At 41.3% G+C, this 23,739-nt stretch overlaps 1 protein-coding gene across 1 annotated transcript in view; it reads left to right on the top strand.

Annotated features, from left to right (window-relative positions):
* The first annotated feature begins 573 nt into the window (after positions 1-573).
* The window catches only part of trhde.1 (thyrotropin releasing hormone degrading enzyme, tandem duplicate 1), a 154,803-nt gene continuing 131,637 nt past the window's right edge, over positions 574-23,739 (top strand). Inside the window, exons 1-3 of the mRNA XM_079551519.1 lie at positions 574-1,550; positions 6,625-6,863; positions 21,797-22,073. Of these exons, the coding sequence (XP_079407645.1) occupies positions 1,071-1,550; positions 6,625-6,863; positions 21,797-22,073 (996 nt within the window). The 5' untranslated portion in view covers positions 574-1,070. The remainder of the gene's footprint in view (positions 1,551-6,624; positions 6,864-21,796; positions 22,074-23,739) is intronic.

Here is a 23,739-nt window from a genome sequence, read left to right on the forward strand (position 1 = left end):
CCAGAATTGATTTTTAATATATCCCTCGTTTCAATCACTTTGAATTAATCCTCATCCATCAGCCCGCTTAGCTGTAAAGCAGCCTCGTTTATGCCCCACGGAATATCCGGAATGAATTATCTGCTGCACGCTGAAATAAACCCACATGCTGCTTGTAAATTATCCACTTAACCCCCTCAAGAGACAGAGGGGCTGAGACAGATACATAGGCGAACAACACACACTCCAGCCTCTTTATTAGGATATTTATTAAGAATATAGCGGTAAGTCAAGTCTCCTCACCCTGCAGCGGCTCTCCCAAAGTCTGTCACATTGAGAGAATATCTTTACTCTGGTTTGCGCTGCGTCCTGGTGTGCAGTTCCCAAATTTAGAGTCAAAACAGCACACAGTTGATTCTGATTTGTTTCTCTCTTTTTCATTTATTTATGTAAAGGTCCTCGCAGCCACTTTTGTTGAACTGTGTTGAACTCAGCGACGGCAGTTTACCATTGCTCTGCTGCAGGTTGGTGAAAATGCATTCAACACATAAACTTTAAATAGTTGAGTGTGTTTTGTAAAGAAACTCCGATCGTTTGTTTGGAGTGTGATCTCGCCGTTGAGTCCCTGGCTGTGAGAGTTTTAACTTAGCTGCCTCATTGAAAGTCTATGGATGGTACTTTCACTGTATAGCCACATCCTCAACAGCATTCCACCGCCTCACTCACCTCCTCCTCCTCCTCCTCCTCTTCCTCCTCAGCCTCTGCGCTTGAAACTGAGCCATGCACAATTGATTTTATTTCACTTCGCCATAAAGCCAAAATGCACACGGCGATCTCATTCTTTTTCCTTTGCCACTTGCACTGCCCGTGGTATGAGCTGCGCGTTGGTGTTGATCTTCGAGTCAGTGCTGAAGGACATGCATAAAGCTGTGGGTTAGAGGTCAGCACTACAGAAATAAACTGTCAGCAAACGAGCGATATCGACAGACTGAAGAAAACGCTCCCAAATAAAACTCAATGAATGGAGAAGAAACTGTGACAGCCATTAACTTACCCTCTCTATCCAGAAAAGACATTTTGACTTCCATTAAATGGGACTAAACGACAGCAGTCCCGGTGCCATGCGCAATGGCAGGGGCCTCTCAGACCAGTGGGCCGAGTCGGTGATGGTCCGGCCTCGCACCACGGAGCGCCACATCACAGTGCACAAGAGACTGGTCCTGGGGTTCGCCCTGTCCATCCTCACCCTCATCATTGTCACCGCAGTGGCTGTCGTGCTCAGTGTCCGATATGAGGAGTGCGGAGCTCGGGATGGCGGCCCTGAAGTGGGCACTCGGGGTTCTGGCGGGTCGGCCAGACTCAATGGCAGCAGGGACAGGACAGGGGACCGTGGGGACGAGGAGATGCAGCCCTGGAGGACGTCCCGCCTGCCCGGGACCCTGCGGCCCAGGCACTATGACCTGCGGCTGGCTGTGTATATGGACAACTTCACCTTCTCTGGAGACATCAGCATCGAGATCGAGTGTGTCAATGCTACACGTTTCATTGTGCTGCACGCTGACCGCCTCGAGGTATGCAGCATGATCAAATTGCACGCTCATTTTTACTGGTGATGTGCACACGATAATCACTGTGATGATGATTAGAGTTTGGCGCCTGGTTGAGCGTCTCACCAAATCAGCAGCAGCCACAGATTGTGTGGTGACAAAACTGTGCTGTTGTGCTCTGGTGATTATGTTTCTGAGGAGAGCTTAATGAAAGTGGAAATGACAACATTACCTCCACTGCAGGCTGCACGACGTATATATATAATGGATTTAGTAATGGTTTTGTATCTGTAGATTTGATACTGGACACATATGAAACTCACATTAATCACAGCTGGCAAAAGAGAAGATAGATGTTCTTCCAATTTACTCACAACTTTCTTACTTTATTAACGTCTTAAGTCTGTCTTCCATGATGTCCTCAAGAAGAACATCTTAAAAAAACTCCAAATAAGCATTTATGTTTCACCCACTTACTCGTGGAGTGTAGAAAGTCGTCTTATGAACACGGGGGAAGAGTAAAAGGTGACTCAAAGCTTCATAAATCCAATTCATGAACAAAAGTGTATATAGCTACTTACTACTACAAAAAAAAAAAAAAAAAAGGAAATATTGAAAAGTGATGATATAGTGTGACACGGTTAAATTAATGTGGAAATAATGTGTCCATTAAGATCACACACACGTCCCAATATTAAAAATTAAGTACTAATACTGGACCGAAATAAGCGGAAAAAGAGTCTTTGTATATTATGTTTTAAGTCTAGTCTATTTATAAGTTTTAAGTATATGATTAATAAGATTGAAGTTCTTTCATTTCACCGTGGATACAATAATCCACTATGTGTTATTTATTGTTATTATTGTTTTTATTTGTTTTTTATATTGTGGCTTCGAATTAAGTATAATGGACAAAGCCACTTTCAGTTCATATATAGTATACATAGTACAGACAGTCTCTAAGAATGATCTTAAAGACACTCATTAACCATCCAAGTTGCTGTTCCAGCTTAATATCCACCACTACCGCGTGTTGAGGAAAATGAGAAATGTCTGAATAGCCTGATTTTTCGGGCTGGTCATCCTGCCTAAAGCCGAGCAGAATAAACCTGTCAAATTTGAGCCAATTAAAAACCATGAAGTGCATTTGTATGTTTTAGGTATTGAATGGCATCAAGCGAGTCTCACCTTATGTCTTTACACTTCATGTGGTTAGAAAATGGAAAATAGCGATGAAAAGGTCAAAGATGAAATAAGTCCACAAATTTGGCTCAGGAAATTAAAAATACTGACCCAGTAGTTTACCGCCACCAATATGGAGTGAATGAGTAATGCAATGTAAAGCGTCTTTGAGTGTCCAGAAAAGCGCTATATAAACCCGATGCATTATTATTACATATTCTGTATTCTGTATCTAGAGCTGTACTATTAGAAGAGAATAGCATTTAAATAATACCTCATCAAATCAATTATACAGCGTAGTGTATCTAATGCAATTCCAGGCTTAGTGCTGCTTTTGCTGAATCTGCAAAAATCCCTGAAAAACATTGTTCTAATTCCCATCGTTTCCTCTGTGTGTCAGCGGGCCTTCTCTTTATATTGATCAGTTCATTCATCAAAGAGCACAGCCACATTCCCACATTAAACAGCCACTGTAGCTTTTGACTGAGCAACCACTGTAGGCTGGAGGATTAAAACATTTATTCACAACCGGTGCAAGTGTGCGTGTTCTCCCCTGAACTAAAATATATACAGTGCATTGTGATAAATGGCTTTTCCCCCTAAACTGTGCGTGGCATTTTCTAAAATAAAAATAGAGAAACTGTTGACCGTTTAAACAAAGAGAAGTCAACCATTACCGTGTCTATAGTTTAAATTGTATTTCGTCTGGGTTCAGTGAGAATGTCATTTTAAATGTATTTCAGTAGCCGGTGCAATTTGCATTGACAAGCAATTACATTATAATTACATTTAGTTTTCATGTATTTATTTTTATTTTTTAAGGGCCTTTGTTTTGAACATCTGCCATGCCACAGGTGGCATTTGGAGAGAATCAATACGGTCAGAGAAATAGGTTGCAGCATGATTTGTGACCTTTTCTTTTGTTCATAAATGCATAGGCACAGTACAGCTGAAATATCTTTGAAGTGTGTGACGTCGGATGCTCAGGCCCTTTCGCACAAAGTTCAGAGCAAAAATAGAGTCAGTGAGGTGAACCGCCGTCCCCAGGCAGATCTGTACTTTGCCTGATTAGAGCTCATCACAGGGCGGCGTGAGTCGATGTGTTTGAATGACATCTTTATTCACTTGTCTCGACTGTGAGGGAAGGGCTCAAACTTCAGTGATTGTAATTACTGCATCCACTTTTTTATTTGCACTGTTTCCCCAGCGTGTTAAGCCAAGTTGAATACTTAATACTGTAGTACTGAATCTGATACATAAAAAGGGTGCAACGGTGGCGCAGTCTGCTGTCTCTTGATCGGAAGGTCTTGGGTTCGTATCCCAGCTCCCATAATTGCACACTGTTGTTGTGTCCTTGGGCAAGACACTCAACCCTACTTGTATATTGGTGTGAATGACAGAGTGAATCGATGAGTGGTTCCTTACTGGAAAGCACTTTGGGCCTGATAGAGGTACAAAAGCACTACATAAGTTGAGTCCATTTACCATTTTACTATTTCACCAAAAAATATATACATATCAGGGATTACTTTCATGTTAGCTCTTTACTTGAACCGTAAACAAGCCTTTCTTGGTTTTGGCATTAGTTTCTGTCACATCAACTTGGAGACAGGCCCATGTCCTGTATCTGGAAGAGTCAGGTGTTTCTTAGCAACTGCTTATGAATCGATTCATAAGAACATCAAAACTGCTGCAAATCAGTCAATTCAAGTGACGGTAGTTTGAATTATTTTATTGGCTGGATTATTGAGTGAAGTATTTCAGCCTCTTATTAAAAGATACTGTATTTCCTTCAAAAGTTTTCTTGTCCTGGAGTGTCGGGTGTGCTTTTTCCTGTTCCTGTGCATTTGCTATGTTTCCAGTGTAAATCAACTTTATGTCAGAGGAGACTGGATATGTGCTTATTTGGATTGGGGCTTTGACCTTGTCTCTTCCCAGGGGTCTGCATTAAAGTAAGCGCAGCAGAAAGTGGCCAGCCTTGTTGACAACCTCTCCCCAGGGAATTAGACACAGGGCTTACTGTGGGTGCTGAGACAGGATTCAGGGGACAGCAGAGTGGCTGGGCAGCTTCTGTGTCACCATATTTACAAAAGCCCATTGTTACATTTCAGCAAAAATAGTTGTGTAAAAATAGTGCCATTCGACCCTGTAGCTGGAAATACGTGATCCATTTAGATTACGGTTATCAATTTGGTTCTTTAGTTATGCCCCCAGGCATGGCCAGTCTCAAAAATAATGCATTTTGTATGTATGCATAAGAGTCAATACAAATCAAGCTGTAATCTTTAGAACTCTGAGAACTTGTGTTATTTCATTAGCTGTTTCTGTTGCTACAAATGCATACTTTTGGCTTCCTGCTCCTGTTATTTGTATATTGATTAACTCAAATGTCAGTTTCCATATAAAAGTACAATATGTAAGTAAGGTATGTGTCATTTCATTACATTTATATCCATCATAAACACATTAAAGGAGGATTTTTAGAGCCAAATGTGTTCGATGAGTTGACAACTATGTCTGACAGCTTTAAGAAAAATACTTTGAACCAGCTAAAGAATTCTGAAATGTTTCCCTAAGTGGCTGGCTTATACTGAATGTATACCTACTCTATGTTTCCAGTACTGATGTTCCCCCTTTTATAAAGAAGGGAGAACAGTGGTTTTAGAGTGCAAACTTCCAGACTCCGCCGCTGTTCCCTGCGTAGTAACTGATGCTTGATCTCATATGCACCCGGCCGACGTTCCCCATGCTCTCCTCCACTGACGGGACCAGGATCAAGCCCCCGTTCAAGGGCCCGACCGATATGGATCTTTGGGGTCCGATACGGATAAGAATGGGGTCGGAAAAGCAGATAGCAGATACGTAGTCGGCCAGTACAATAAGTGATTTCTTTGGATGTATTTTTTATCTCCCAAACAACCTATAGTGCTATTGTCCTATTGTAAAGCTACGTCTTAAGCTTTAAATCAACTTGCTTTTGGCTCTAAGCATTTAGGCGTTGAAACATGAAGGGCAAACTCTGATCACCTTGGAGTTGTATTTATAAACATTTCTGTCCCTTTTCTCTAAGCAGCAGAATTCAAGAAGGGCCAAGGTGTTGTTGGCAAACATTGTTTTCAATTTTTAGCTTATTTTGCGGTCAATTTAAAATGCACAAAATTGTGCCCATACCTTGTTTTCTTGTTTTCTCACCGCTTCCACTTAACAAAGTGGGGCCAGTACTGTCAGTAGCTCTTTGAAAGAATAAAGAGGTTGTTCACATGCAGCTTGGGGAGCTACAAGCTAATACAATCAAAAAAAAAAAAAAAAAAAAAAGGAACATGAAGTGCTCACCCTCATCTATCATAAAATGTTGTTCCTTGCTGTAATTCCTGTACTTTCTGAATCTTGCAGTTCCGATGTCAACAGACCTGTTCCTGCGCACAGAGGTTTAAAAGCACACTAAGCTCATGGCTTTCCTCCAAGTATCATTAGCAATTCAAAACAAGCTCTAGACAACATAATGTTAATGTCTAATCAAATATTAACACTTACACTTTCTTCTCGTTTCCTCATGAGGCACACATGTCCTTGTCGAGAGTAGAGGCAGCCCCAGTCCAAAAGCCTTGACTTTAATCCAGAACCACAGTCCCCAAAATGTGGTGAAACATAAAATAATTGCCAATTAGTCTATTTCAAACAAATAAACACACATGCACATGCAATTCCAGAGTGTGGCCCCCCAGGTTAGGCACCGCTGATGTAGATCACTGCTGTGCATCCGGTTCCACATGAACCCGATGCACCCGATGAACGTAAAAAAACATAGTTTCATGAATTGCTTATACTGAGTACAAAATGTAGTTAATGCATTTGCAATGTGTGATGAAATGACTAGCTTTGTCATGTGACATAGTGCTTGATTTCTTTCATCCAGGTGGTCCGGGTCTCCGTGACTGCAGAGGGCAGTGGGCGCCTCGCAAACAAACCAGGGGGTGGAGTCATGCGAATCCATCGCCACTTTGCCTTCCCGCTCAACCTGATGTATGTGGTGGTGCTGCATCGTGAACTCAAGCCCATGAGGCTGTACAGACTGAACATCAGCTTTGACGCTGCTATTGAAGACGAGCTGCTGGGCTTCTTCAGGAGCTCATACACCTTACAAAGGGAGAGAAGGTAACTCAACACACCATTGTCACCCAATGCACCTACTGCGGCCCCACACATCCTGTCCCAACGCTTACGCGCCGCTGTGTATGACCAGAAGAAAATCACGCGGTGCCTACCACAGCTTTAGAGGCACTGCGTCCATTGATCAGTTGAGAATTTAACTCCACAATCGCTTATTAAAAGACACATAACAAAACTACTGAAACTATTGATTATGTTTTGGTTTCGATGCAGACAGGCCAATCTGCTCTTTGAGGTAAACCTCCATGAGGTTTGTTTATGCACAAAACAAAATATGGTTGCTGTGTTTTCCATTCCTTAGCACTTTCCAAGTGGACGGGGAGTAGTTTTCTTTTGACCCGTAGTGAGTAATCAGCTTTAGGGTGAGTGTGCCGGTGCAGCCACAGCTCCATTCTGGAGCAGTGCTGCAAATCAATCCTGGATCAATACAGCAGCTGATGCACCAGCAGCGCTCGATCCCAACAAAACAACCTTTTTATTAAGATTTAATTCTTTTTCAAGCTGAATCATCACAGTAGCACAATAGCATATTATTAATTGCTAAAGTTTATTTACAAAAGGAATAAAATAAAGCAAATGAATGTGCACAATGTGAAGCTGACATTGTTGGCACCACATTGTGATTGTGCTTTGATCATTATATTTGACTCATAATAGATGTATTTTAATAATAGCGATTAATATATTGACAAGTTCTCACACAAAACGTAAGTAAAAATAAATCAAGCAATAAAAAAAACTATTTAAAAACTACACTCAGTGATGCATTTTCCGTTGTGCTTCATTTTCCACTCACAAGCTTTGATTGAAAGTTACAGTAAAACAATAAAACCTTAATTATATACTGTTTCATTCTAAAATAGCCAACCAAACCAAAAATATGCCCACAGTATCACTAAATATGTTATGATAATGTTTATCTGTGGACTAAAGTACTCACTGAAGCAGTCAAACCTCAGCAAACAAACCACTTCTGATCATTAAAATGTAACTCAGTAAACTGATTCCTCCGGGATGTTTTGTCCACATTAAGTAGGTCTGCTGTGCTAAAGAGCGAGTGCAGTGTTCGCTCAAGGAGTAGCCGGATGCAGCAATGCCGCTAACGCTAACACATACACCAGTTGAGATTTGCAGTATCTAAAGGGACGCTCAGCTTTAGTGCCTAAATACTACAGGCAGAATGAATTAGAGAACATAACACACATATACAAGTTACACACTCAATTCCCATGTGACATTGTGAGCCCAATATTCTACATTCTAACAATCAAACAGCATAACACAATGATTTGTGCTTGGTGTTTTGGTAGCAGATTGACATTCTGCTTCCCTATAGATAGATAAATAAATAAATAGCCACTGTCAGTATTGCGTCAATTAATGCACATGCTGTAACAGTGAGCTGACCGGAGAGATATCCTATTCGAGGGAGACACTCGACCCAATCCATCATAAAGTCCACTGACCTGCTTTCTGCCCTGGACCTGCTCCTGTGACATCATAGTGTAGGATATAAAGAGACACATCAATACGCTTCGAATGTATATGGCCACAGCCCGCAGTGTACTATTACAAAGTGTAAGTACGCAGCACCAGCGCATTCTTCATAATCAGCCTTTCTACGCGGACGAAGTTTATCTCATTTGGTTTGTGCTTGCTGTTGGTGTCAGTTATATCGGTTCAACCATCCACCTCCGAACCCTCCTGATCTTCCTCTCTGATTTTTTCTCACAAAAACATCACCAGTCCTTTCTAAAAAATATAAAAGATGGGCTTGTACAGTATGTGCATCAGATCATCGTCCTGCCTGTAGCTCCTGAGGTCCATCAAAATCAGGGAACACATTAAGAGAGTGTAAAACATAAAGAAAACAAGGTCCAGTGTCCACCTGCTGTCCTCGAATCCCCCATTTCTCCTCACATTGCTGTCTCTTGTGGCCTTTTCCAGTGGTTGTAAAAGATTACAACCGCCATTTTTAGTCTTTTTCCCTATAGCCTTGAGGGCCGGTAGTCTTCCCTCATCCACATAACAAGCGACGCAGTGATGGTTAATGAGCGCTAGCGTGGCTAACAATCCACAGCGTGCCAAGCAACAAAGACACAAGTGTTAACGACTCTGACAGATGCTTAATGAAGGTGAGCAGATTCACCGAAAAGCTCTTTCACATTCGGATTGGATAATCCAGTGAACAGATGAGAGGTTTCAGATCAATACAGCTCTGCGCCGCATGTGTGTCAAAGGGTAACCTATCTAATTCGGCAGCCAGCTGAAGCTGCTTAATAAATGCAATGGGTCTCTGAGCCTCGGCACAGTGCGCATGGATGCTGGTGGACAGGTATGTATTGAGCACCGACGGCTGCTACGTAATGGAGGTTTTTATAGATCAAAGATGTCGTGGTTGACAAGAGACAGACCTGATACTCGCGGGTCAGATGAGCTACAAATCGACCTGTTAATTTCGAGCCTCACGACTCGTCTGGCAGTGTGATTGAATGTCTTACCAAATTACACTATAGTTTGTGTTGAGGGTAAGAGGGAGGTCTGGCTATGTGGTTTTCTGTTATATTTGTATGCTTTTACAGGGCCTATACCATGCTATTTTAGACCTCGCAAAGTTCATTACAGGCACATATGGTTAATATTTCACTGAATGAAATACTAACCCGGAAGTTGAGGCGCTCGGTTCCTCTGAAGTGTGGCCGCTCGCCGTGTGGGTTAAGCACATTGCATTTCTTAATCTGGTGTATCATAAAACAAGCGAAAACATATTTTTATAGCAGGAGCCAGTGCAGCTTGAGATGAAACTGCACAGTTTAAAAAAAAAAAAAAAGAAAAAAAGTCGGGGACACTCTCATATCATGGACTGCACGTTTCTATCTTTCCCAAGCATTCAAACCTTCTCCCCTCTCGCTCCTTTGTTCATCGACAGGTCCTGACCCGAGCATGTTAGCCATATGCTCTCAGACATACAACCTCGCATGGCAGGGAAGTTTAGATACAGTAGATAAATCGTACTCCACACTGAGCATAAGGAGTTGATATACACACAACCATATGGAACGCCAACCTGAACTATTTGACCAAAGCAACAATACATGCATGGAAGATTGTGACTGATTATGCTCAAAAACGGCGCACACACGTTCGCCAATTAAACATCATGTCTAGCAATAAAGGCCTGCTGGTGTCTAAGGTTATTTTCACACATGTTGGAGCGTCTTGTGGTTCGACCCGAGAGTTTCAACTATCTTTCAGAGTTAATTCAGTCCGTGTTCACAGGTTTTCGCTGAACTTATTCTCATGACAACCGGCATCAATCTATCAATGTGTCGACACACAGGTCAGTCTTTTCTCTCTCGTGGCTAAATACTCTGAGACCGCTTTAGGCTAAATTCAGTCTAAATAACACAGTTTTGACAATTTTGTAGTATTGGCTTTTGAAATTGCTCTAAAATGTGTTATTTCTTTTGGATCTTTAATACAAATGAAATCATGATTCAGTTCCAGAGATGGAAATATAAAATCTCCATTGTCTTTGACTTACACGCAATAGAGCAGCAGACTGGCTTCCAAGTTGACTGTTTATAATTGTCATGTATTTTTAGTGCTTCACTTTATTTTGTTAAATTAGTAGACAGCTATTAGTTGACACAGTGCGGCTGATTGCAGTTTTTTCATAAGACACAAGAACATTGTATCACTGTATTTCACCTGTAAATATTTACTTATTAACAATCTGTGGTCCTGTTTATAAGGCATCCGGCTGTAAAATGACTCCCGTTTGGTTTTTAGTTTGCCCTTATCATGTTTATTTTTATCCTCTCTCTTCCTCTAAATAAAGGAACATTGAAATCTGAGTGAATAGAGCAGGTCCCCTCCTCCTGCTGCACCCTCATCACATCCATATGCTCTGGCAGAGATGATGAATCAGCCTGTTTAGCTCTTCCTGTGTAAAACTATAGCTGCAGAAGCTTATGCACTGCAGTGTTACAATGAGACGCATATAGCAATGCAATCTGAGCTGTCACTCATGAGAAGCTGAGTGTGTCCAGCCCAGATGTGTTTATGAGATCATTATAAAAAAAAACACTTCTTGTCGAATACACACAAATGCTTTGTGAAGCACCTGACTCGACAGTTTGTGCGTCAGTCACTTCTTTGAATCTGAATGAGGACCGGCTCGTCCCTGAGCGATTGAGTAGATGTGTGTAGATGTGTGTCGCTTGTCATTCAGTGTTTCTCCTTCTGTGCATCTCCAGATGAGATAATGGAACACATTACATCAGGAAATAATGTCATTTCCATTCCTCCCTGGGCTCAGCAGAGAACTGATTGACCAGGCCATAAATCCATGCATGAGGCGTAGGCCACAGCTACCTATAATGAAAGTGCAGACGCTTTTTGATCAAACCACTGAACGAGTGACCATGAATAAATTAAATCCTTTGTTCATTTGAATTTATTGAACTATAGATGTGTAGAATCTAAATACAGAGGATAACAGACCAATGTGCGAAGTCACAGGGTGTAAGATCTTGATCAATGATCAGTAGGGTTGGGCGACGTCCCCTTAATTGGCAGTGGACGATGTTTACAGTAAACCATTGTGATGGACGATTTCTCATTATAAGCATTTTTTAAAGACATTTACATAGCCTTGAATTTTGCAACAGAAATGTGTTAAAACTTTTCTGTTGCTCTGAATCGGTTTACCTCAAAGAGAAAAGTCTCAAGAGAACGACTTATTCAGAGCATCATCAGCTCCTAAATATCAAGGCTCTTATCACGCTAATATAAATGTAAATGTGCTTATTATTTGCATTGTCTTAATTTTAACATAATGTTTAAGAAACAGTGGGTGAACGGGACAATATTTAGCAGTTTGCATTGTAGCCTACGTTTTTAAAGCTCCACGCGCCGCCCCAGCTGTGTGCTCGTAGCCTCGTACCTCCTGCACCGCGCCTCTTCTCTCTCTCTTCTCTCTCTCTCTCTCTCCTCTCTCTCTCCTCTCTCTCTCTCTCTCTCTCTCTCCTCTCTCAGTCCTTCATGAGAATATCCAAATCCATGCTTCTCTCTGCTAGTTCTGCTGCTGCGTCTTTTTTTTTTATTACGGCTATCACGTCATGTCTCTGTCAGGCTACTTAAACTAGCATGCATGTTTGTTATATTCATGAGTTTATTTATTTATTTTTAAAAGTTTATTAGGTTTACTCGGCCTACAGAAGATCAGTGCGCATTCCTGACAGGAGGGGGCGTAGCATCACGATGGTGGCTTTGCATCATGATAGTGCTCATCCATCACGATCATCGGAACAACCCTAATGATCAGTGCACAAGTACAGAGTGCCGTCACAGTGTTCTAAAGGCCTGTAATATTATATAGAGGTAAAATTATTTTGTTTTTGAGCACATTTTTGGTCTTGTACAAACATTTGATTCATACATTTTCTTTTTTGATACGACTTGTGAAAGTGTAATGCCATTAATAGGAAAAACTGACTCACTGGGTCCTGTGTCATCATCTCATTCTAGAACCTGCAACCCAGCGATAGCTCACACTAATAAATGCACTAAGCATGAATTTATCCATGGTAGGCAGAGTTTACATGTCTTTGTCGTGAAAATCTCTCCAAAACACAAAGACTGCCACCACCTAATACTATACCCCACAAAAGGCTCACTTTTCCTACGTGCTGCAGTACATGTGCTACAAAATCAGTGTTCAGAGTTCAGACAGGGTGTATTTTCAAACCCGGTCTTCAGCCTTAAATGGCGATCATTACCACACACGCACACACTTAGCTGCTTGTGAGTCGTGGTTGTCAGGGGTGACACTGGGGGCCTGGTTGTCAATCAGGATTTGGGTGACTTCAGGTGTTGCGTGGCTGTAGTGAGAGTTGGCAGCGTGCGGAATGTCGTGTCGTGCTGTGTGTGTTAATATGTGGAGCCCGGCGCATGATGTGGTGTGTGTGACAGACTCATCCTCTGGTCTTAATAGATTCTCTTTTTATCTGCTTCCTCTCAGGCTTTCTCTTTTATTCCTCTGCGCTGTGTCTCAGGCGGCTGCTGTTTATCACCCTCTACCTTCTCCGTGTTCCTCATCATCATCTCGAAACACCCCACATTCTAGCCTTCACTCCAACACCTTCATTGCCGGCTACACCCCCACCCATAAATCGAACAAGAGCTGGGGATATAGTCGCATTGCACTGTGACAATACATTTATGTATTAGAACAGGGGTTGCTTGTTGTTAGGACTGGGTACCGTTCAATTGTTTTCGATACCGATACCTGAACGATACTTTTTTTCGATACCTATACTAAAATATTTGCCATATGGAACCATAAAACGGATTAATAATGTTAATTTATTCCTTTTCCTTCCATTTAATTTCTTTTGCATTTGTATCATTTGTTTAAGGTGAAACAACCAAGAAACCTCCTTTAAAGCAGCACAACAAAAGCAGTGTTTACCGTAATAAATCCTTTCCGTAATCCCTCTGGGGGTAATACAAGTGTTAATGGGATGATTGGGGGGTCTTTCATCTCCCCCTGGTGTCTCTGGCCTGAAAACCACGCTTGCAACTCCCCTGCCTCCGGGTCAGAGTCACCAATACACACTAATGGAATCACGAAGAAGAAGCTAACAGGCTATCGGGCAAAGCTAACTGCGCGCTAGCACCACTTTAGCAATGTTTACAGCCAAGTTTGAGTGAAAAAAATGATCTCCATTGTGTAATTCAGTGCAGTATTTACTCTCACGGACAATATATGACTAAAAAAACGTAACATGCTATGACGCCTGCAGTGGTGCTTATGGCCTCTAGGGGCATGAGTTACTTAGTACTGCTTTAACGACAAACGGCTTTCCAAGTTTTTTTTATTTTTTTCCCCGTTTTTAAAGAATTTTTTCATGTTTTTCCCAAATGTACCATATTTTTTTCTATTTCCCCCCCTAAATTTTACCCATTTTTTCCACATGCTTAAAAATTGTTTTTTTCATTTTTAAAAACTTTTCTTTCTTTTTTATTTCCCCCCCCCAATTTTTCCTCAAATATTTCCAGATTTATCCATGTTTTTTCCCAAAATGCCCCCCCCCCCCCTCAATTTTGACATTTGTTGAATTTGTTTCCCCAATTTTTTCACATTTATTTGTCAACTTGTCTTTCACTTTTGTTTCCTTTACATTTCAGTGACCAGCAGCATCAAAACTTGAGTATATAGATCTATTTCTTTTTGGTTCCTGCTTTCGATACCAGTAGAACCTGAACCTTTGTTTCGATACCAAACATGGGATCGTTCAACAGTACCCAGCCCTACTTATCGTTTTTATGTCGTCGTCAGTAAACCTCATCTGACCAGAAACGTTTTCAATGGATTGAACGGAAACACCCCCATACCAACTCTGCCATTTAATAAGTGTTTATTTATTTTATTTCTTCAAGTCACATTCACTTTTAAAATGTATGGTGTTTCATCTATGTTTTTACAGCTTTTAATTACTGTATATCGCACGCAACTATGTTTACTGCTCTACTGTAAAATTACTTGCTAATGTGGTGATATGAAATGAAGGAACGTCATTAGGCCAAGGACGTGTCTCTCAATGCGCCTATATCAATCAAAGGTTCTTTAAATGGCAAAATTAACATGTGCAGATATTAAATACAGAGCTGTTACTCTTTGATATCACAAGTTGTTTGTCCTAATTCAAAGGTCCTTATTTGCATTCCCCTCAACACCGTGCTTCCTGTCTGGCTTTGCCCCCCCCTTTCCCCGTCTCTCACTCTACCCTTCCATGTTGACTTTTGTCTGTTTCTCCTTTGCTTTATCTGTCATTCTTCCTCCCTGTGACTGAGACTCTCACTCCTTTAATCCTGGTTTTGGTACTGGTTTCCCCCCCTCTATACCGAGCCTCTATCTGCCTCCCCTGCCACGTCTCCATTCATTCGAACTCAGCTATGACAGGTTTCATCTCTCTATTTCTTTACATAGAGCTCGTCTTTTCACATGATTCGTTGGGGCCTTTATCCCGACAGCGCACCTTTTACATTACCCCCTCTTGCACCATTCCTTCTTTCTTTCATGTGTTCTTTTCTTCAAATCCAGCGTAAAATGATAACAAAAGTTTTCAGAGGGATTATTTCCCCAGAGTCAACTTTTTTTCCTGTGTTGCAATGTCAGGTGACAGACTGACGAACCCAACAAAGCTCTGATATGGGAATAATCAATGCAGCTTAAGGAAATCACAGGGAACAGGGAGTTTCTGTTTATTGTGGATTATCTCAGAACAAAAGTGTGCTTTTTTCTTCTTCTTTTTTTTTTTTTACTGAAAAATGCTAAATACTGTCAAAAGTTTTCTGTGAGCTTCGAGCCAACCTGCCGACTCGGTCTCCGGAGGATTATCCTTAACCTGTGAGGTCTGTAAATTTCCTCTTTGATAAGTTCGCCTGGTTCAAAGAGTACGACTGAGCCCCCCTTGTACAACACCATCATATATTCTGTCTGGAGTTCTTCTATTGGTTCAGCTTTGAAATACATGCGTTCAGTTTTGTAAGTAGAGAGGTGATGGCTTCACAAGGACACACTGTTTACCTTTTAGGTAAAGACTGCTCGCTGTACAAGGAGTCCTTCAGTCTGTTTTGCGCTAGAGCTAAACACCATTTGTTTATGTTTTCAATGCTGCAATAACATGGTATCAGACTTACATATTGTTTTAAATTTTACAGCATATGAGCTCGGAGCATTTAGGGTGTAAGTGCAGACTGACTGACTTGGAGTGCTTCCGTCTATTATTAGCAAGTGCTGAAGACTATCATTACTTTAATACTTACAATTCTACAAAGAAAGAAAGAAAGAAGAAAGAAATGGCCATTTTAGACACAATATCGTTCGTTCGTTATTTTATTTTGAACATGTGAGCAACACAACACCTTTACAAAATTTTAAACGTAAAGGCTGTTACAAATCAAAAAAGACAAAGCAAACTTGTCAGTTCCCTTGAAAAGCCAAATACAAATGCACATGTCCAAAAAGGAGTGAGGAGAAGTTAAACTTATTTAACCCCACCCCCTAGTTCAAAAACATATTGATAACATCATCATTTTCCTGTTCCTACATAGTTACTCAAAACTCAAAAGAAAATTGCTAAGTAGAAATAGTAACAAGGCACACACATGAGACAAATCACTTAATAATCTGTAAGTTCTGTTGTCTCATATTTCCAAAAAATGTTTTCTTTATATTTCTTCTTAAACTGATTCATGCTTGAGCACAGTTTTAGATCTGAGCTTAAATCATTCCATAATTTGGCACCAGTAATGGAAACACAAAAACTTTTCATAGTTGATTTGAACGTTTGTATTGTAAATTTATGGTCATCAGTACTCCTGAGGCTGTACACATTTTGTTGTGTGAGAAAATGCGTTTGTATGTTGTTTGGTAGAGTATTCTGCTGTACTCTGAACATTATTTGGGCTGTTTGATAATCTACAAGGTCAGTGAGTTTGATGACTATATATGTGCGGTGTTTACGGTGGTATGCAACTATTAGTCGTACACTGCACAAATCTGGCCTTTATAACAGAGTAGCATTTTTAAAAGAAAACAAACAAGTCCATGTTTCTGTTTTGGAGAAGCCACCATGTGGCCTCCATGTGGCTTCTGGCAAACAGCAAATGGGACTTCTTATGGTTTTCTTTCAAAAATGACTCGTTCTAGTCACTCTGCCATAAAGGCTATATTTGTGCAGTGTACTACTAATAGTTGTTCTGTGGACAGTTTCCCCCACCTGAGCTGTAGCTCTTTGCAGTTCATCCAGGGTCGTCATAGGCTTCTTGGTAACAGCTCCGGTCAGTGCTCTCCTTGTTCGGTCAGTAAGTTAAGGAGGACGGCCGGGTCTTGGTAGGTTTGCAGTGATGAAAAACGCTTTCTATTCCTGGATGGTATATTTAACTGGACTTTGAGAGATGCTCAAAGCTTTGGAAATCTTTTTATAACTTAACCCAGCTTTAAACTTCTCAATAACTTTATCCCAGACCTTTCTGGTGTATTCTTGGACTTCATGATGCTTCTGCTCCACAATAGTCTCTTCACAGACCTCTGAGACCATCACAGAGCAGCTGTATTTGAACTGACATTAGATTACACACAGGAAGACTCTATTTAGTCATTGGGTCAACATGTGATCATTCAGAAATCATCAGCCAACTTCTGAAGCCAATTGGTTGCACTAAAAGGAAAGGGGGGCCTTTACTTTTGCGCATCACACTTTTCATTTTTTTATTTATAAACAAATCGATCGATCCAAGTTTAGTTACACAAAATGAAACATGTCGATTTTCTAGCTGGATAAAAAGGGGGTTCTATATTGTAAGGCGTAATAACACCTTAGGAGCACTTCGATGTCCGCGCAGTAAAGTTGAAGATATTGCTCAGCTTCACCCTGACCCTGCCCTAGCCACTAACCTTAAGGCAGGGGTGTCCAAAGTGCGGCCCAGGGGCCAAATGCGGCCCTCAGACCAATTTATGGTGGCCCTCAGCCTCTTGCTGTATCGGTACACATCACCAGAGATGGACCTTTTTATCTGACATGTAATAATTCTATACAATTCTAACCGAACAACTAACATTTTACTGTGAGACTGAGCTGACATGAAGGTTTTAAGCTTAAATAGAGGTATGGGGCACAATTTAAACCTCTGCTAGTCGAAGGTTTTGCGGCACTAACTACTGATCTACGGCCCTTCACCCCGTGTACGCTTCAATATGCGGCCCCCCATGAAAAAAGTTTGGACACCCCTGCTTTAAGGATAGTGAGCTGGTGCCTAATCTTAAATACATCTCTGTTGGATGATTAATGTCCACCGTTAACCAACTATCCAAGGATTTTTTTTTTGCTCCTGTTGCAGCCTTTGTAAACAAAAGGAGGAAAAAACTTGTCGGTCAGATGTTTGTCAGTTTGCGATCTTAAACTTCTGTCATAATGCTAAGCTCTGCGTTAGCCACTAAAGCTAATCTCTGACTGTGTAGCCACTAACTTTAGCTGCATCTGTTGCTTCGATGCCTACACGTGTGTTGACTAGGTGTGGCAGGGGGAGGTGTGGAGCTTGTCTTGAGAAAAACTTAGCTCGCTGTTTCTAACGATGCAATGTGAAAATTCAGCTATTCCAGTCGTGCAAAATGGAGTAGTTGAGAGTGGCTATAACATCGATTGTTTTATTTTCTACATCAATTCACATTTGACACATATTAAATAGATTTTAAATAGATTTACGATGAATCCTTAAGTTACATCCCTAATAACAATTTTAAAAGACATTCAAAAGTTCTAGTTTGACCTGCTGCTGCCTGGATAAACTCTGTGGTGTAAAAAACACACCTTCAAAGCTGCTTCATTGAAGTGTTTAAATCTGAAATATGAATAGTTGGATCGGATTGGTGGTGTTTAATTCTATTAATATTGCTCAATTTTGGACTGAAATGGCCTTGAGTTTGCGGGCCCATGTCCAAGGGAGTGAACAGCTCCAAAACATGAAAGTCCCACCTCCATTGTTGAATGTGAATATGGTTCTTTTCCAGATGGCGATCTCTGTGTTTAAGCGAAATCCACTTCAGGTGTTGTTGTTTGGTTGTTGAAATATCTGGCCATAGCGCACATCTCAAGTAAACTAACATACTGTATGCAGGGCCGGCCCAGGCCTTCACGGGGTCCTAGGTAGAGATTAGATCGGGCCCAAAAAATCAAGCCTGACCCGACCCGAGCCCGCTGTTATAAAGCCCGACCCGACCCAGCCCGAGCAATTAACATGAATTGTCAGCCCGAACCCGAAACAAACCCGACGTAAATAATTATTTATTTAAGGCTCAGATAGGTGCATCTGCACAGCAGCACCATGTTTGCGAGGTACGCGGCTACGCGCACGACATACGTGCACGCAGCAGTAGCGCACATACCTGGGTGGGCAGAGACGTACGCGGCGTGGAGCAGCCAGCGCCGCAGCTCAATGTGTCTTGTCTCCTCTTTGCCGTCTCCTCTTTTCCGTATCTCTCTCTCCTCCTCCTTCATGTTTCATAAACATCGCGCTCTACAAAAGCTACTTTTTACGTAATGAAACGTTGTCCTGAGAGAAAGACTGAAGAGTGATGTTCTCTGTGTGGCGCCGGTATCACAGCCTGACCATGCTGCTTAAACGTGACAACACAGCAGCATGTGCGTCCGCCCCCCGCACCTGCACCACCTCCCTCCCGGACTCCTCTATTTTATATTGCGTATTGCCACATTTTGTATCCAATAGACTCCGCCTATTGCATAGATTTTTATTAGAGATTATAATGACATTAATTAAAAAAAATTAAAAAAATAAAAACTTGAGCCCGACCCCGACTCTCATGCGGGAAATCTCAGCCCGGCATTCGGGTCGGGCTCGGGCCGGGCTCGGGCTCGGGCCTAAAATCTAACCTCTAGTCCTAGGCGCAAGTTGACGTGGGGCCCTCAATAAACTTTTGCTGATCGGCCACTTCTTCTCACTAACTTCTCACTTGTTGTTGTTGTTAACAGCTAAGCACATATCCCACACATGAACAGTTCAAAAATAAATGTAAGGCTAAATAAACAGAATTTAATTATTTTGTACACTATATTTAGCACTGCACTGCTGTTTACGCAACATTATTTTGAATATTTTCTGCAATAAAAATGTATGCACTTTTCTCGGGGCCCTAAGCAGCTGCTTAGTCTGCTTATATGCTGGGCCAGACCCTCCAGTTTGTACTTCTGGAGGGTGCCGGCTTCCTTATAGCATATGTCCCAAATAAATGATGAAGAATCTGAATATACTTAGGGAGAGATTCTCAAGCAGGTGGAGAGTAGAAGACTGGAGTCACATGTCCTTTTCTGAGTTATATCCATGAACCCTTAAAAAGTGACAAATAATCAGTTTGCACGTGTTGTATTTTTATTATTTTTCTTTTTCTTATCATTTTTCAATGAAACACTTAAGGTAGTTAGTATTATTGTAAATGTGCTATGAATGAATAATAAGTAATATTTCTTCCTTATATCTTTATTAAAATAGTTTTTATACCCGATAATGCAAAATATTGCGGGTAATTGGTTTTATTTGATCTCTTGTAAGGTTTTTATTGATAGAATTGATGGATTTTTACCAGGATTTAGGTGTCATGTCTTGATGTGTTTTGGCATTTCATTTCCTGCCAACACAGTTGGTCTGATGAAAAAAAAAACCTTTCAAGTAAAATTCACAGTTGGCCAATATAATTTTCTATTGAGGGAAGTACTGTAACTCCCAGTATAATGGTGGTTTTCCACAAACCCATGTTTCTGGGGAGTGGTGTTTTGTTGTTAATACTTAGAACTACCTCATCTCTGCTGTTTTCGCCTGCTTTTTGGTGGAGCACCGACTAACTTTTCTTTTGATTTTTTTGCAGTGTTGCTCAGCCTTTGATAAAGATTGTATTATTGTAAAGGCTGTTGTCATGGCTACAAACGCATTATGACTGGACCTGGCTCTCAGAACATAATGCCTCACTTCTGCTGCATACACTTGCTGTTTGTTCTTTTGTGATTCATACCTCTTCTCTTGCCAACTCTTCACAAACATGCTGACCTGCCCTTTCTGATGATGCAAATGGACGAAACGAATTTGAACATTGCACCTGTTCAGCATAGGCATACTGTACAAACACGGGTGCTGTTGTTGTCTGCATATAAGTAAGTAAGTAAGTGCTTTATTTGTCAAAATTGTGTCCAGGTGTTGGGTTAGTCCAGAGCCACAGCGTGTTTTTGTCGGGGAAACCGGAGAACTGCCTTCAGTGATCCTTTGAAACGGTGCACGTTTCTGGGTTTGTCCCTGTTTCAGAGCGTGGTGTCCTGCACTGGTCAGCTCCCCCTTCCTCTTCTTCCTGTGCATGTTCTGGGATGAGCGTAGCAGACCAATAGTGATGTGACGTTCATGGCTGACCGGCTCTTTTGATCGTCTCTTTACGGTGAATGGTTCGAACCGGATCTCAATTGTGAAAAGAGATGGATCTCCCCCCGAACGAACACAAGAAGCAGCCCAACAATAGAGCAGGCAACTGTGAAAGCTTTTTTCACTCAAAATGATCTGTGAGAGAGTTGCAGCCTCTTTCCATTAGTTACAAACACGAGTTTCAAAGCGTAAATATCAGTCCCATTGTCATTTTAGATGATTTAAAGGGGCTAGATGCAAGTTAGTCATTTTGTGCTCACTTCTGCCACCTCAGGTCTTATGCGTAACTGCATCTTCTATATCAAGGTCGTGCATGACGGCACATAGGACCTGAATTAACACCTTTTTGAGTGACAGTGCAGGATTTTAGAGGCAGTTGTGGTGAAGAGGTCTGAGCTCATTCTACACATTAGGACATGGCTGGAACATGTAGGGGATGAAAATACTTAGTATTAACATTTTTAAACTCCGTATTCACCTTATTCCGGAGCCTCGCGTGGGCGCCGCCATGAATTGTGCCCGCCCCTTTTCTCCTATGTGTTAACATGGGACTGGAGAAGTCCACATAAAATCAGTCACTACACATAAACACAGCGGTTTTTCGGCCGCATTGAGAAACGGTGCAGTGTTGACATATTGGTGCAAATGAAAATTGGCCATTTTACACAAATCAATCGACTAAACATCCATCACATTCCATCACATTTGTGAAACCAGATGTAATCATGCTATTGTTTTTATTATGTGAAAATAAATCAAATCAAATCAAACATCAGATTTAAGTCATTTTGGGCTGAGATAAGATTTCATTTTTCCCAGTGTTGGCATAAACTGACTTGAATGACGAGGTTGAAATCCAGTAATCTGTAAACCATTTCATTCATTGCATATCTGGAATGCACTAAAATTTGCTTTGTCTCTCGCAGGTATTTGGCAGTGACCCAGTTCAGTCCCATCCACGCCCGTAAGGCCTTCCCCTGCTTTGATGAGCCCATTTACAAGGCCACTTTCTCCCTGACGCTGCGCCACGACCCGCAGTACCTGTCTCTGTCCAACATGCCCGTGGAGAGCAGTGTCCTGAGTGAGGAGGATGGCTGGGTCACCAACCACTTCAGCCGCACCCCTCGCATGTCCACCTACTACCTGGCCTGGGCTGTCTGCAACTTCACCTACAAAGAGACGCAGACTGACAGTGGAGTGACGGTAGGAATGATAATTTGATTCTGTTGTTTTAATGACTGATTACTGAGGAGAACACTACACTATTTTCGGATTTATTTCCATGCAAGGCCTTTTCTGCTGTTACAAATACAGTCTGACGCTCTCGTAATTTTCTGTTATGATACATTATATTATAGGGGGGTGGCAGGGTGTTGGCAGTGGCTGATCGGAGGGCACGGGTGTGTGTGTGATGGTGCGGAGATGTACTGTAAGTGGTGGCCAGGTTATGGACTTGGAAAGGAAGGTGTGGAGATGGTAGAAGTTATAAAACATTAAGAAGCAGGGCAGCACTGGTTAATTTGTATCAAGACAAAAGCAACAGAGACTGAAGCCTCATGTTCACATCTGAATTTCTGAATTTTTACAGTGATGTTTGAAAATGTACTTTTAAACTGAGTCTAGGTCTTGTTTGCATATTATAAAATATTATGATATAAAATCAAATATAGTCAGTCGTTGGAACAGACAACCTATTTTAGCAAGATTTCAGTGAAAAACTGTGTGGGGAGAAAGATAAATATAGACACTGCAGGAATGAAGTAGTGATCACAAGTGTCCATGACACATTGCCAGTAAATGAGACTTGATAAAGCCTTTCAGTTTCTATTTTTACCTTCTTCAGAGTATAGACACTTTCTCCCTGTTAAAACAATTATGGATATTAATTCCTGTGATTCAATTAATAAATTGTAATGTTTTCCTGAATTGTTGTGTTTAGTTCTACCTTTAAATCCAATCTACCTCTACAATGTTAAAGATATATAGAGACCATAGAGACTTTAAAAATGTTAAAATTATGTATTTTCCTCCTCCTACATGTTCCAGCCATGTCCTAATGTGTAGAATGAGCCCAGACCTGTTCACCACAACTGCCTCTAAAATCCTGCACAGTCACTCAAAAAGTTGTTTCTTCCGGTCTGAATTGCCGTCATGCACAAGCATCGTCCACTGGTGTGATTCGAAACCTCTTGCAGGTTTTGGCCGATATCCCATTGTGCTCCTTTTAACAACATTCAAAAACAGTGCTAGTGCCCGTGCTGGTGTTATGCCTACGTCTCCAAGGACAAATACATGCACAACCTTGTTCCTCCTCCTCTCGGTTTTCTTTCCCTCCTCCGATCATCTCTCTATCAGTGTAATTACAGCTCATCCATCTCCACTGCCAGCAACTCAAGGACAGCGCTCTCACATACACACATCTCCAGCCTGCGACGCCTTGTTACTGACTGATAATTTTGGTGAAATGCAGTTTTAATGACAAATCTTATCTGGTTCATTTGTAACCATCACCAGCCTCCGACTTGACTGCGCGTGCTCAGTATTAAAGTAATAAACACACACAGACACAGAGACACTGAATGCGGTTACCTTACTCTTCTAAAGGAGCTTTAAACTCTTTAAACAAAGATTATTGATGATAACATAGATTGTAGATCTTGGAAAAAATCCACAAAAGACTGTGCATCATAATGTTATGTAAGTATTTCTATACACAGTTTTTAGACACTGCTAAGAGACGACATTAACTGGCCTACACCACAATGCACTCAGGCCTGAGAGCCTAATGAATATGTACTTTGTGCACGAGTTGGAGAGGTCTTGGAGGTCAGTGCTCAGTGTTGGCTTATCTTTCCAGCAGCAGATTGGA

The sequence above is a fragment of the Gobius niger genome, assembly GCF_951799975.1.
Source record: "Gobius niger genome assembly, chromosome: 2".
NCBI lineage: Eukaryota > Metazoa > Chordata > Actinopteri > Gobiiformes > Gobiidae > Gobius > Gobius niger.